General features: G+C 46.6%; 1 protein-coding gene across 1 annotated transcript in view; it reads right to left on the reverse strand.

The window, feature by feature from the left end:
• Positions 1 to 11017, reverse strand: part of LOC103521907 (2-methoxy-6-polyprenyl-1,4-benzoquinol methylase, mitochondrial-like) — a gene marked incomplete at its 3' end in the record, with an annotated part of 20410 nt that extends 9393 nt beyond the window's left edge. The window contains exons 1-5 of the mRNA XM_008487011.2: positions 10715 to 11017; positions 10160 to 10248; positions 2227 to 2236; positions 1645 to 1746; positions 155 to 232 (exon numbers count right to left, since the gene is read on the reverse strand). Of these exons, the coding sequence (XP_008485233.2) occupies positions 155 to 232; positions 1645 to 1746; positions 2227 to 2236; positions 10160 to 10248; positions 10715 to 11017 (582 nt within the window). The remainder of the gene's footprint in view (positions 1 to 154; positions 233 to 1644; positions 1747 to 2226; positions 2237 to 10159; positions 10249 to 10714) is intronic.
• Between the last annotated feature and the right edge of the window lie 3377 nt (positions 11018 to 14394).

A 14394-nucleotide genomic window follows, 5' to 3' on the forward strand; every position in this document is an offset into this window, starting at 1 on the left:
TTGTATCATATAAAGGTAATAAGTTTTGTAGTTACCTATTTCATAACTTTATATCCAGGGGTCCCGAGGCTTTATAAACACTCTGTATTTATGATTTTCATAAGTGGTTCTCAAGATAGGTAGGTAATTCAAATAGAGCAGGAGTGTTACTTACATAGGCTGTGGGACCAAAGTCCATTCCATCACTGACGTCAGACTTCACGTCTTCATTATCACTGTCTGAATTGTACCGCTGAAACAAGAAATGAAAAATACGGGCCATAGTTGGTTGGTGTTGGTGTTGTTGTTGTTGTTGTTGGTGTTGTTGTTGGTGTTGTTGTTGGTGTTGTTGTTGGTGTTGTTGTTGGTGTTGTTGTTGGTGTTGTTGTTGGTGTTGTTGTTGGTGTTGTTGTTGGTGTTGTTGTTGGTGTTGTTGTTGGTGTTGTTGTTGGTGTTGTTGTTGGTGTTGTTGTTGGTGTTGTTGTTGGTGTTGTTGTTGGTGTTGTTGTTGGTGTTGTTGTTGGTGTTGTTGTTGGTGTTGTTGTTGGTGTTGTTGTTGGTGTTGTTGTTGGTGTTGTTGTTGGTGTTGTTGTTGGTGTTGTTGTTGGTGTTGTTGTTGGTGTTGTTGTTGGTGTTGTTGTTGGTGTTGTTGTAGCGGTGTAGCTGCTTCAAGGGGGGTTGATGGTCTCTAGTCAAGATTACTCGGCCCATCCCGAACCACAGTCAACTATGATGATCTGTGCTTGAAGCATCATAAACCCTGTATTGTTTTGTACACCTGCCTCGGTGGCGTAGTGGTCAAGACGCTCGCCTGGTAATCAGGAGGGCGTGGGTTCGATCCCAGCCGAGGTATGGAATTTTATCCTCATTGATTTGAGAATTTAACCACATAATAATAGAGCTCTAAGGGTTAGGTGGTAGAGAACGCCTAAGGCGTTAACCTCGCCTAGTGGTTGCCTTCCACTCAAGAGTCTATTATTATTATGGTACCTGAGATCAATCAATGTGATTTCTCTGCTTTCTTTTCTTTCTAGTCGGTGAAATTATTACCATGGTATCTTAAGGCTAAATAATTGAGAAATCACATTGATCATAAACCCTTTGTAACCTAAAGCTAGCCACAGACTGGTTAGGGTTCGGCTGCTGATCCCTATTTATAGTCTGTAACCAATAATCACCACTCATTCCGATATGGTTTCTTTGTTCCACAGTAACTTTCAGATTTGGATTTCAACTCAGCCAACCTTAATACCCTGGAGACTCGCGCGTCTGCCTCGCAAGCGCTAGGTCGCGGGTTCGATTCGCGAGTCGTAGCCTACCGCTGGAGTAAAGATATTTGTCAGTTCTTCAGAAAAGGGAAAGCTGGTTCGATTTACGTCCGGGACAAAATCTATCCTAACACAAACAGGGTTCGTTCTCGAAACGGCTGGCTTTCTCCTATCCTGTCTTCCTTCTCTCTTTGCTTTGGAGGCGATAAGACCTTGGCAATTACAGCTCCCTCTATATCAAACCTCTTTTTTAAGGTTTTAAACGGTAACTGCGATATTATCGTTCCGGAATCGAAGAGAGAACGAACACAGAATAGGAGAAAGCCAGCCGTTCCGAGAACAAACCTTATTTGTTGAGGATGAAATCCCCTTCAAACTTTCAAACAGGTACACTTACCCGCTTCTTCTTAGCATTCTTGGCGGTCGAGGTGGTTGTATTCACAGATTTCCTACTCACGCTCGACATATACCCGTCCGTGTCTTCATCAGTCGTTACACCCTGTAGAGAATTAAGAGAAACTTAATGATCACCCTGTATGATAATAACAGTGCTTCTACTGATTGGATAGGACTCAAGACTACCTCATTGAGGCTGTGTTTATGTACTGGGCTGAGCTAGGCCATTCTTGGCCTTTCTTGGCGTGTGGAAAATTATGTGGTAACTTAACACAGAGTCTTCATGAGCTTGTAAACTTGTAAAGTTGGCGGGAAATTCGAAATTTTGATTTTTTTTCGCAACGCGTACAATCTGAATTCATTTTTTACTTTTTATCTCTAGTTTGCACGTTTATATTATACTTTTCATTTAAATTAGATATTACAAACAAGCGAATTACAAAGCAAACAAAAATAAATATAAAATAAATTTTAAAAATTGCCGCCGGGACAGAGGGTTAGAAAAAATGCCCAACAATCCCACGCTATCCTTGCTTAAGTTACCACTCCAATGCAAAACTGTAGAAACAATATCCCATCTCACCTCATCCCAGCTCATCTCAGCCCGTTACATAAACACGGCCTGAGAGCTAGAGATGGGAAAAGGGAAAAGAACGAACGAACTGTAGGAACTGGTTCTTTGAAAAAGTTCGTTCCTGAACTGAACTGTTCTTTCTGAACGGTAAGTTTATTTCGATCAACCGTCAACCGTTCACCTTACAACTAAACTTCTATTTATTGCAATTTATTGCCTCTTTATTTATTTATTTTATTTGAGAATAAAGCCTGATTCACACTATAGTGCCAGTCAAGGTCCAGTCACGGTCCGGTAACGGTCCGATCAAAAGATTGAGTATAGCTTGATTCACACTATAGTGCCAGTCAAGGTCCAGTCACGGTCCGGTAACGGTCCGATCAAAAGATTGAGTATAGCTTGATTCACACTATAGTGCCAGTCAAGGTCCAGTCACGGTCCGGTAACGGTCCGATCAAAAGATTGAGTATAGCTTGATTCACACTATAGTGCCAGTCAAGGTCCAGTCACGGTCCGGTATCGGTCCGATCAAATGATTGTTGAAGGCAAGTAAATGTGAGTGTACACACTAGACGTTCTAGTCAAGTTACGGTAACGGTCAGCTCACAGTCAAAATTTGGAACATTCTCGCGACGAATCTTTTTGATCGGACCGAAACTGGACCGTGACCGGAGCGAGACTGGCACTGTAGTGTGAATAGGCAGCGATCAAGCAACGATCAACATTCCTTCGTTCAGACCAACTAGAAATGAAAGAAAAATGACCGAAGCATGACCGAAGCATGAACGTTGCTTGAACGATAGTGTGAATACTCAATCTTTTGATCGGACCGTTACCGGACCGTGACTGGACCTTGACTGGCACTATAGTGTGAATCAGGCTTTAACGTGACGATAACTGAAACCCAAGACGAAAGTTGACCAAAACGCGTTTCAGCAGAAACGAGTTTTCATCAAATAACGTCCAAGAGTTCAGTTAACGGGACGCTAATTTTGGTTGCAAAAACTCGCTAATGATTCCACTACTAACCTAACTATTATTGTATGAAAGTTTTTGAAACCGATATAGGTTTTTGCTGCTCTGTTTTTCTGTTTTTTCTCTACTTTGAAAAAAAAAAAAAAAAATCAAATTTATATATTCAGCCATAAATAAACTTAGTTTAGAATTTTTTTATGGACAGGGTGGTTCCAAGTGCGAATGAATTGATACAGGGAGTGGCAGCGATATTTTTGAGGTAGCTTTCAAAATTTTGCAAGTATTTGGACTCGTAATTCCCAGGGCGACATAAAAATAGCTTCATCGCAAAGTGGAAGTAGACATTTGTAAATTTTGCTTAAACAATACCTTTCAATTTTCAATTGTTTCTGTATGGAATTATTGTATTTTATTATGGCATTATCTTGCGAAAAAAACTCGATATTTTGAAGAAAATAAAAACACGATTTGCTCTTTTTTTATGTTTCCCATCCGTGAAACACTTGAACCACTCGCATGTTGGACCCTATTGAATCTGAAACGCTCGCACCCTGTACCCTGTATATTTCTCATCCATTTTCATTTTTAATCTCTCATTAGAGGAATAGGACTCCAATTGTTAACCTCCTCTTTAAATAAAACACATTAAAAATCTCTCATTAAGTGTGTCTCAGTTTATGAATTAAAATTAACCTAAAACCTTTGATTTAAGTGTAATTTGCAATCGATGTCGTTCGTTTACTTTTTTTCTTTCTTGATTTTCCTTTTATTTTTTATTTTCCATGAAAATTTTGTTCATGTCGACGCAAGAAGGAGATGGTGGGGGAAATAAAATTCTTTCCGATTGCTTATTTTTCTTGATTCCAAGAGAAATGAGTCGAAAACTCGAAAGAGACTTTTTCAAGAGAACCAAGTTGAAGAGTTTAAATTCTTTGAGAGAAAAAAATCAAAGAATTTGAGGTGTAAAGAGACAGACATTCAATCGTCTGAGTTCAATCCAAATTTCCGTCGACTTGACAGAATCTCTTCCCCTTTCCATTCTCTTTTCCATGCTAGTGTGTTGATACCAACTCCTTTGTGAACTCCAATGCAAATTGACAGAAAGAAAAATTAAAATTAGTCCCAAAATGGGCAAAGGAAAAAATATCTGGAATCATTTAATTACTACCATAAAATCGGACGAAATTCAACTTCAATATTGACCTTTAAATCATGATCTTGCTTTAATTCAAAATCATTCTCTCATTTTAACTTTTGTAACAATTTTGTCTGAGAAGTATGTTGTGTCATTTTGGTAACCCAAACTTTGGTCCTTCCCTCTCTCTCCTTCCCTCTCTCTCCTTCCCTCTCTCTCCTTCCCTCTCTCTCCTTCCCTCTCTCTCCTTCCCTCTCTCTCCTTCCCTCTCTCTCCTTCCCTCTCTCTCCTTCCCTCTCTCTCCTTCCCTCTCTCTCCTTCCCTCTCTCTCCTTCCCTCTCTCTCCTTCCCTCTCTCTCCTTCCCTCTCTCTCCTTCCCTCTCTCTCCTTCCCTCTCTCTCCTTCCCTCTCTCTCCTTCCCTCTCTCTCCTTCCCTCTCTCTCCTTCCCTCTCTCTCCTTCCCTCTCTCTCCTTCCCTCTCTCTCCTTCCCTCTCTCTCCTTCCCTCTCTCTCCTTCCCTCTCTCTCCTTCCCTCTCTCTCCTTCCCTCTCTCTCCTTCCCTCTCTCTCCTTCCCTCTCTCTCCTTCCCTCTCTCTCCTTCCCTCTCTCTCCTTCCCTCTCTCTCCTTCCCTCTCTCTCCTTCCCTCTCTCTCCTTCCCTCTCTCTCCTTCCCTCTCTCTCCTTCCCTCTCTCTCCTTCCCTCTCTCTCCTTCCCTCTCTCTCCTTCCCTCTCTCTCCTTCCCTCTCTCTCCTTCCCTCTCTCTCCTTCCCTCTCTCTCCTTCCCTCTCTCTCCTTCCCTCTCTCTCCTTCCCTCTCTCTCCTTCCCTCTCTCTCCTTCCCTCTCTCTCCTTCCCTCTCTCTCCTTCCCTCTCTCTCCTTCCCTCTCTCTCCTTCCCTCTCTCTCCTTCCCTCTCTCTCCTTCCCTCTCTCTCCTTCCCTCTCTCTCCTTCCCTCTCTCTCCTTCCCTCTCTCTCCTTCCCTCTCTCTCCTTCCCTCTCTCTCCTTCCCTCTCTCTCCTTCCCTCTCTCTCCTTCCCTCTCTCTCCTTCCCTCTCTCTCCTTCCCTCTCTCTCCTTCCCTCTCTCTCCTTCCCTCTCTCTCCTTCCCTCTCTCTCCTTCCCTCTCTCTCCTTCCCTCTCTCTCCTTCCCTCTCTCTCCTTCCCTCTCTCTCCTTCCCTCTCTCTCCTTCCCTCTCTCTCCTTCCCTCTCTCTCCTTCCCTCTCTCTCCTTCCCTCTCTCTCCTTCCCTCTCTCTCCTTCCCTCTCTCTCCTTCCCTCTCTCTCCTTCCCTCTCTCTCCTTCCCTCTCTCTCCTTCCCTCTCTCTCCTTCCCTCTCTCTCCTTCCCTCTCTCTCCTTCCCTCTCTCTCCTTCCCTCTCTCTCCTTCCCTCTCTCTCCTTCCCTCTCTCTCCTTCCCTCTCTCTCCTTCCCTCTCTCTCCTTCCCTCTCTCTCCTTCCCTCTCTCTCCTTCCCTCTCTCTCCTTCCCTCTCTCTCCTTCCCTCTCTCTCCTTCCCTCTCTCTCCTTCCCTCTCTCTCCTTCCCTCTCTCTCCTTCCCTCTCTCTCCTTCCCTCTCTCTCCTTCCCTCTCTCTCCTTCCCTCTCTCTCCTTCCCTCTCTCTCCTTCCCTCTCTCTCCTTCCCTCTCTCTCCTTCCCTCTCTCTCCTTCCCTCTCTCTCCTTCCCTCTCTCTCCTTCCCTCTCTCTCCTTCCCTCTCTCTCCTTCCCTCTCTCTCCTTCCCTCTCTCTCCTTCCCTCTCTCTCCTTCCCTCTCTCTCCTTCCCTCTCTCTCCTTCCCTCTCTCTCCTTCCCTCTCTCTCCTTCCCTCTCTCTCCTTCCCTCTCTCTCCTTCCCTCTCTCTCCTTCCCTCTCTCTCCTTCCCTCTCTCTCCTTCCCTCTCTCTCCTTCCCTCTCTCTCCTTCCCTCTCTCTCCTTCCCTCTCTCTCCTTCCCTCTCTCTCCTTCCCTCTCTCTCCTTCCCTCTCTCTCCTTCCCTCTCTCTCCTTCCCTCTCTCTCCTTCCCTCTCTCTCCTTCCCTCTCTCTCCTTCCCTCTCTCTCCTTCCCTCTCTCTCCTTCCCTCTCTCTCCTTCCCTCTCTCTCCTTCCCTCTCTCTCCTTCCCTCTCTCTCCTTCCCTCTCTCTCCTTCCCTCTCTCTCCTTCCCTCTCTCTCCTTCCCTCTCTCTCCTTCCCTCTCTCTCCTTCCCTCTCTCTCCTTCCCTCTCTCTCCTTCCCTCTCTCTCCTTCCCTCTCTCTCCTTCCCTCTCTCTCCTTCCCTCTCTCTCCTTCCCTCTCTCTCCTTCCCTCTCTCTCCTTCCCTCTCTCTCCTTCCCTCTCTCTCCTTCCCTCTCTCTCCTTCCCTCTCTCTCCTTCCCTCTCTCTCCTTCCCTCTCTCTCCTTCCCTCTCTCTCCTTCCCTCTCTCTCCTTCCCTCTCTCTCCTTCCCTCTCTCTCCTTCCCTCTCTCTCCTTCCCTCTCTCTCCTTCCCTCTCTCTCCTTCCCTCTCTCTCCTTCCCTCTCTCTCCTTCCCTCTCTCTCCTTCCCTCTCTCTCCTTCCCTCTCTCTCCTTCCCTCTCTCTCCTTCCCTCTCTCTCCTTCCCTCTCTCTCCTTCCCTCTCTCTCCTTCCCTCTCTCTCCTTCCCTCTCTCTCCTTCCCTCTCTCTCCTTCCCTCTCTCTCCTTCCCTCTCTCTCCTTCCCTCTCTCTCCTTCCCTCTCTCTCCTTCCCTCTCTCTCCTTCCCTCTCTCTCCTTCCCTCTCTCTCCTTCCCTCTCTCTCCTTCCCTCTCTCTCCTTCCCTCTCTCTCCTTCCCTCTCTCTCCTTCCCTCTCTCTCCTTCCCTCTCTCTCCTTCCCTCTCTCTCCTTCCCTCTCTCTCCTTCCCTCTCTCTCCTTCCCTCTCTCTCCTTCCCTCTCTCTCCTTCCCTCTCTCTCCTTCCCTCTCTCTCCTTCCCTCTCTCTCCTTCCCTCTCTCTCCTTCCCTCTCTCTCCTTCCCTCTCTCTCCTTCCCTCTCTCTCCTTCCCTCTCTCTCCTTCCCTCTCTCTCCTTCCCTCTCTCTCCTTCCCTCTCTCTCCTTCCCTCTCTCTCCTTCCCTCTCTCTCCTTCCCTCTCTCTCCTTCCCTCTCTCTCCTTCCCTCTCTCTCCTTCCCTCTCTCTCCTTCCCTCTCTCTCCTTCCCTCTCTCTCCTTCCCTCTCTCTCCTTCCCTCTCTCTCCTTCCCTCTCTCTCCTTCCCTCTCTCTCCTTCCCTCTCTCTCCTTCCCTCTCTCTCCTTCCCTCTCTCTCCTTCCCTCTCTCTCCTTCCCTCTCTCTCCTTCCCTCTCTCTCCTTCCCTCTCTCTCCTTCCCTCTCTCTCCTTCCCTCTCTCTCCTTCCCTCTCTCTCCTTCCCTCTCTCTCCTTCCCTCTCTCTCCTTCCCTCTCTCTCCTTCCCTCTCTCTCCTTCCCTCTCTCTCCTTCCCTCTCTCTCCTTCCCTCTCTCTCCTTCCCTCTCTCTCCTTCCCTCTCTCTCCTTCCCTCTCTCTCCTTCCCTCTCTCTCCTTCCCTCTCTCTCCTTCCCTCTCTCTCCTTCCCTCTCTCTCCTTCCCTCTCTCTCCTTCCCTCTCTCTCCTTCCCTCTCTCTCCTTCCCTCTCTCTCCTTCCCTCTCTCTCCTTCCCTCTCTCTCCTTCCCTCTCTCTCCTTCCCTCTCTCTCCTTCCCTCTCTCTCCTTCCCTCTCTCTCCTTCCCTCTCTCTCCTTCCCTCTCTCTCCTTCCCTCTCTCTCCTTCCCTCTCTCTCCTTCCCTCTCTCTCCTTCCCTCTCTCTCCTTCCCTCTCTCTCCTTCCCTCTCTCTCCTTCCCTCTCTCTCCTTCCCTCTCTCTCCTTCCCTCTCTCTCCTTCCCTCTCTCTCCTTCCCTCTCTCTCCTTCCCTCTCTCTCCTTCCCTCTCTCTCCTTCCCTCTCTCTCCTTCCCTCTCTCTCCTTCCCTCTCTCTCCTTCCCTCTCTCTCCTTCCCTCTCTCTCCTTCCCTCTCTCTCCTTCCCTCTCTCTCCTTCCCTCTCTCTCCTTCCCTCTCTCTCCTTCCCTCTCTCTCCTTCCCTCTCTCTCCTTCCCTCTCTCTCCTTCCCTCTCTCTCCTTCCCTCTCTCTCCTTCCCTCTCTCTCCTTCCCTCTCTCTCCTTCCCTCTCTCTCCTTCCCTCTCTCTCCTTCCCTCTCTCTCCTTCCCTCTCTCTCCTTCCCTCTCTCTCCTTCCCTCTCTCTCCTTCCCTCTCTCTCCTTCCCTCTCTCTCCTTCCCTCTCTCTCCTTCCCTCTCTCTCCTTCCCTCTCTCTCCTTCCCTCTCTCTCCTTCCCTCTCTCTCCTTCCCTCTCTCTCCTTCCCTCTCTCTCCTTCCCTCTCTCTCCTTCCCTCTCTCTCCTTCCCTCTCTCTCCTTCCCTCTCTCTCCTTCCCTCTCTCTCCTTCCCTCTCTCTCCTTCCCTCTCTCTCCTTCCCTCTCTCTCCTTCCCTCTCTCTCCTTCCCTCTCTCTCCTTCCCTCTCTCTCCTTCCCTCTCTCTCCTTCCCTCTCTCTCCTTCCCTCTCTCTCCTTCCCTCTCTCTCCTTCCCTCTCTCTCCTTCCCTCTCTCTCCTTCCCTCTCTCTCCTTCCCTCTCTCTCCTTCCCTCTCTCTCCTTCCCTCTCTCTCCTTCCCTCTCTCTCCTTCCCTCTCTCTCCTTCCCTCTCTCTCCTTCCCTCTCTCTCCTTCCCTCTCTCTCCTTCCCTCTCTCTCCTTCCCTCTCTCTCCTTCCCTCTCTCTCCTTCCCTCTCTCTCCTTCCCTCTCTCTCCTTCCCTCTCTCTCCTTCCCTCTCTCTCCTTCCCTCTCTCTCCTTCCCTCTCTCTCCTTCCCTCTCTCTCCTTCCCTCTCTCTCCTTCCCTCTCTCTCCTTCCCTCTCTCTCCTTCCCTCTCTCTCCTTCCCTCTCTCTCCTTCCCTCTCTCTCCTTCCCTCTCTCTCCTTCCCTCTCTCTCCTTCCCTCTCTCTCCTTCCCTCTCTCTCCTTCCCTCTCTCTCCTTCCCTCTCTCTCCTTCCCTCTCTCTCCTTCCCTCTCTCTCCTTCCCTCTCTCTCCTTCCCTCTCTCTCCTTCCCTCTCTCTCCTTCCCTCTCTCTCCTTCCCTCTCTCTCCTTCCCTCTCTCTCCTTCCCTCTCTCTCCTTCCCTCTCTCTCCTTCCCTCTCTCTCCTTCCCTCTCTCTCCTTCCCTCTCTCTCCTTCCCTCTCTCTCCTTCCCTCTCTCTCCTTCCCTCTCTCTCCTTCCCTCTCTCTCCTTCCCTCTCTCTCCTTCCCTCTCTCTCCTTCCCTCTCTCTCCTTCCCTCTCTCTCCTTCCCTCTCTCTCCTTCCCTCTCTCTCCTTCCCTCTCTCTCCTTCCCTCTCTCTCCTTCCCTCTCTCTCCTTCCCTCTCTCTCCTTCCCTCTCTCTCCTTCCCTCTCTCTCCTTCCCTCTCTCTCCTTCCCTCTCTCTCCTTCCCTCTCTCTCCTTCCCTCTCTCTCCTTCCCTCTCTCTCCTTCCCTCTCTCTCCTTCCCTCTCTCTCCTTCCCTCTCTCTCCTTCCCTCTCTCTCCTTCCCTCTCTCTCCTTCCCTCTCTCTCCTTCCCTCTCTCTCCTTCCCTCTCTCTCCTTCCCTCTCTCTCCTTCCCTCTCTCTCCTTCCCTCTCTCTCCTTCCCTCTCTCTCCTTCCCTCTCTCTCCTTCCCTCTCTCTCCTTCCCTCTCTCTCCTTCCCTCTCTCTCCTTCCCTCTCTCTCCCTCCCTCTCTCCTATTCCCTTCCAAACACAGGAATACATATCCTTAATAAGCACATTTCCTGGTGATGGGAATCGAACCCAGGACCTTCTACTTACCACTGAAGCATGGAGTTATTGACGTGACTGAATTCCAAACACAGGAATCTACCACCAGGCTTTAGAACCCTGTATGCTTCACTTAACGCCTGCAATGAAAATAATAATAATAATAATGATGATTTTTTTCGAGAAAAAGATTGTACCGCGGTACCGCTCTCGCATTACTTCAAGACACATTCTTTTATAATTTACATCCATGCCTATCGAAGAACGAAACAAAAAAAAAAAAATCGGTCAGAAAATTTCCGCCCTGGCCGGAATTCGAACCCAGCACCTCGGGGTTGAGAGTCAGTGCTCTTAACCACTCGACCACGGAGCGCGGAGGTTGCTTCCAGATCGTATTTTCACTTCATCTAAAAATCCACTCAGTTAGCGACACGCACCTTATCAATACGGGTCACATTTCGAATCCCGAACGCAATTGTGTACGCAGAATAAGAGTCGCTCTCTATCGGTAATTCTTCTGCGTTAGCCTCCAGGAATCTCAGTCTCGGATTGGGTATATCTATCTAATATTCTATTCTAAAATTCCACTCAGTCACCGGCACGCACCTTATCAATGCGAGTCACATTTCGAATCCCGAACGCAATCGTGTACGCAGAATAAGAGTCGCTCTCTATCGGTAATTCTTCTGCGTTAGCCTCCAGGAATCTCAGTCTCGGATTGGGTACGGGCACTTTGAACAAATCTCGAGCCCTTTGCTCCCCCACATCCAGCATAGCACGGTTAATATCCGCAACGGTGACATGGGGGGCACAGTGCTCACTCAAAGTGTTCGGGGGCAGCTTGTCCACGTAGTTGAGAAATCTGAACGCGATGTCTCCTGGGAAAACAAGGTAGAATAGAATATACATGAAGTTCCTAATCAGATTAACTCCATACACAAAAAGCCCAATCTGAGGCTTAGGTGTAGGGGCTAAACAGCTCTAAAGGATGAGTTAAGCTTTCTCCCTCCTCTCTCCCTCTCTTTCTCTCTCTCTCTCCCTCTCTTCCCCCCTCTCTCTCTCCTCTCTTCCCCCCCTCTCTCTCTCCTCTCTTCCCCCCCTCTCTCCCTCTCTTCCCCCTCTCTCTATCTTCCCCCCTCTCTCTCCCTCCCTATCTTCCCCTCTCTCTCTCTCCCTCCCTCTCTTCCCTCTCTCTCTCTTTCTCTCCCTCTCTTTTTCTCTCTCTCTCCCTCTCTCCCTCCTCTCTCTCTCCTTCCTTCTCTCTCTCTCTCTCTCTCCCTCTCTCCTATTCCCTTCCAAACACAGGAATACATATCCTTAATAAGCACATTTCCTGGTGATGGGAATCGAACCCAGGACCTTCTACCCCATAACTTGAATAAAGACTTGAGAAATAATGTTCATAAAGTGGATATTTTTGTTATACCTCAGTGTTAAGGTAATGTTACACCAAGCGCGCATTGTTTGCAAACAATGCGCGCTTGGTGTAACACTACCTGAAATACCGACAGCAGCCGGATCAACTCCGCGCACACACGAACGCTGTTTTTTTTAGAGGTTTGACAGAGGCAACTGTAACTGCTTTGGTCTTATCGTCCCGAAATCGAAGAGAGAAGGAAGACAGGATAGGAGAAAGCCAGCCGTTCCGAGAACGAACATTATAGTCTTATCGTCCCGAAATCGAAGAGAGAAGGAAGACAGGATAGGAGGAAAGCCAGCCGTTCCGAGAACGAACATTATCCGAACCCGCGGCCTAGTGCTTACAAGGCAGACGCACTACCAACTAAGCTAACTAGGCTGGCTACGAACGCTGTTTGCAAGCCAATGTTTGTGGAAAAACGATTGCAAACGTTTGCAAACACTGTTTGCAAACGATGCGTGCTTGGTGTAACATTACCCTTACAAGTGGCCTTTCCAAACTTCTTTCAAAAGAGGTTTGATAGAGGGAACTGTAAACTGTAACTGCTAAAATCGTATCGTCCCGAAAGATAAGAAATACAGGATAGGAGAAAGCCAGTCGTTCCGAGAACAAACATTATTCGTCCAGGATAAAATCCCCCCGGGTGGGAATCGAACCCGCGACCTAGCGCTTACAAGACTGGCTTTTTGACCACCCTGTAGAATGCACCTTGTCCCCCCGGGTGGGAATCGAACCCGCGACCTAGCGCTTACAAGACTGGCTTTTTGACCACCCTGTAGAATGCACCTTGTCAGTCTGTAAGCTATCTGTTCTGACACAGATAAAACTTTGGACGACAGGGTGAGGAGAAAGCCAAGATCCGTCGAACTTTGGCCCGGTTTTTGTTTTTCAAACTCTGACACCTTACAGAATGGAACAGCTGTTTTCAACTTGGGGGTAAATTTACCTCCGAGGGGTACAAATGCTTATGGTGAAATGTTTTCTTCTTCGACATTTCGGTTTGACATCCTAAGATGGATTTTTACCTGGACTATAAAAAAAAGAACGTTCAGTGTTGTATTATGCCCATTCCGTAGTATGTCCCTCATCAGATGGGCGATATGGCCTCAAAAAGTTTGGAACCACTGGATTAGAATATTATCTAACAGGAAAACATGAGATGTCAAGGTGTTGAACACGATACACTAGCTCAACCTACTTTCTGCTATACAGGGTATCCAAAAATAAACGGAACATTCTAATATCTCATAAAATAGAAAGAAAATTCGTGATAGAAGATAAAAAATCTGGTGTGAACATCACACGACTTTCTATTACATTAAGTCGGACAGTTCTAAAAGTTTCACCATTCGATTCCGCGTGAAAAATCATATGGGATCAACTATTCACTTGCTTAGTTTCAGCAGAAACGAGTTTTCATCAAATAACGTCCAAGAGTTCAGTTAACGGGACGCTAATTTTGGTTGCAAAAACTCGCTAATGATTCCACTACTAACCTAACTATTATTGTATGAAAGTTTTTGAAACCGATATAGGTTTTTGCTGCTCTGTTTTTCTGTTTTTTCTCTACTTTGAAAAAAAAAAAAAAAAATCAAATTTATATATTCAGCCATAAATAAACTTAGTTTAGAATTTTTTTATGGACAGGGTGGTTCCAAGTGCGAATGAATTGATACAGGGAGTGGCAGCGATATTTTTGAGGTAGCTTTCAAAATTTTGCAAGTATTTGGACTCGTAATTCCCAGGGCGACATAAAAATAGCTTCATCGCAAAGTGGAAGTAGACATTTGTAAATTTTGCTTAAACAATACCTTTCAATTTTCAATTGTTTCTGTATGGAATTATTGTATTTTATTATGGCATTATCTTGCGAAAAAAAACTCGATGTTTTGAAGAAAATAAAAACACGGTTTGCTCTTTTTTTTTTCATATTTCCCATCCGTGAAACACTTGAACCACTCGCATGTTGGACCCTAGTGAATCTGAAACGCTCGCACCCTGTACCCTGTATATTTCTCATCCATTTTCATTTTTAATCTCTCATTAGAGGAATAGGACTCCAAATTGTTAACCTCCTCTTTAAATAAAACACATTAAAAATCTCTCATTAAGTGTGTCTCAGTTTAAGAATTAAAATTAACCTAAAACCTTTGATTTAAGTGTAATTTGCAATCGATGTCGTTCGTTTACTTTTTTTCTTTCTTGATTTTCCTTTTATTTTTTATTTTCCATGAAAATTTTGTTCATGTCGACGCAAGAAGGAGATGGTGGGGGAAATAAAGTTCTTTCCGATTGCTTATTTTTCTTGATTCCAAGAGAAATGAGTCGAAAACTCGAAAGAGACTTTTTTCAAGAGAACCAAGTTGAATTTATCGAAAGTTTAAATTCTTTGAGAGAAAAAAAAATCGAAGAATTTAAGGTGTAAAGAGACAGACATTCAACCGTCTGAGTTCAATCCAAATTTCCGTCGACTTGACAGAATCTCTTCCCCTTTCCATTCTCTTTTCCATGCTAGTGTGTTGATACCAAACGTTTGTGAACTCCAATGCAAATTGACAGAAAGAAAAATTAAAATTAGTCCCAAAATGGGCAAAGGAAAAAAATATCTGGAATCATTTAATTACTACCATAAAATCGGACGAAATTCAACTTTAATATTGACCTTTAATTCATGATCTTGCTTTAGTTCAAAATCATTCTCTCATTTTAACTGTAACAATTTGTCCGAGAAGTATGTTGTGTCATTTTGGTAACCCAAACTTTGGACAGTCCTTCAATAAATTCCATTCATTGTTTCTCTCTACCTATTCAGAAAGTTTATACTTTGAATTTTTTTTTTGGTATCAGCACTAGGCAACATCCAAGA

The sequence above is a fragment of the Diaphorina citri genome, unplaced genomic scaffold, assembly GCF_000475195.1.
Source record: "Diaphorina citri unplaced genomic scaffold, Diaci psyllid genome assembly version 1.1 scaffold6258, whole genome shotgun sequence".
Taxonomy (NCBI): Eukaryota; Metazoa; Arthropoda; class Insecta; order Hemiptera; family Psyllidae; genus Diaphorina; species Diaphorina citri.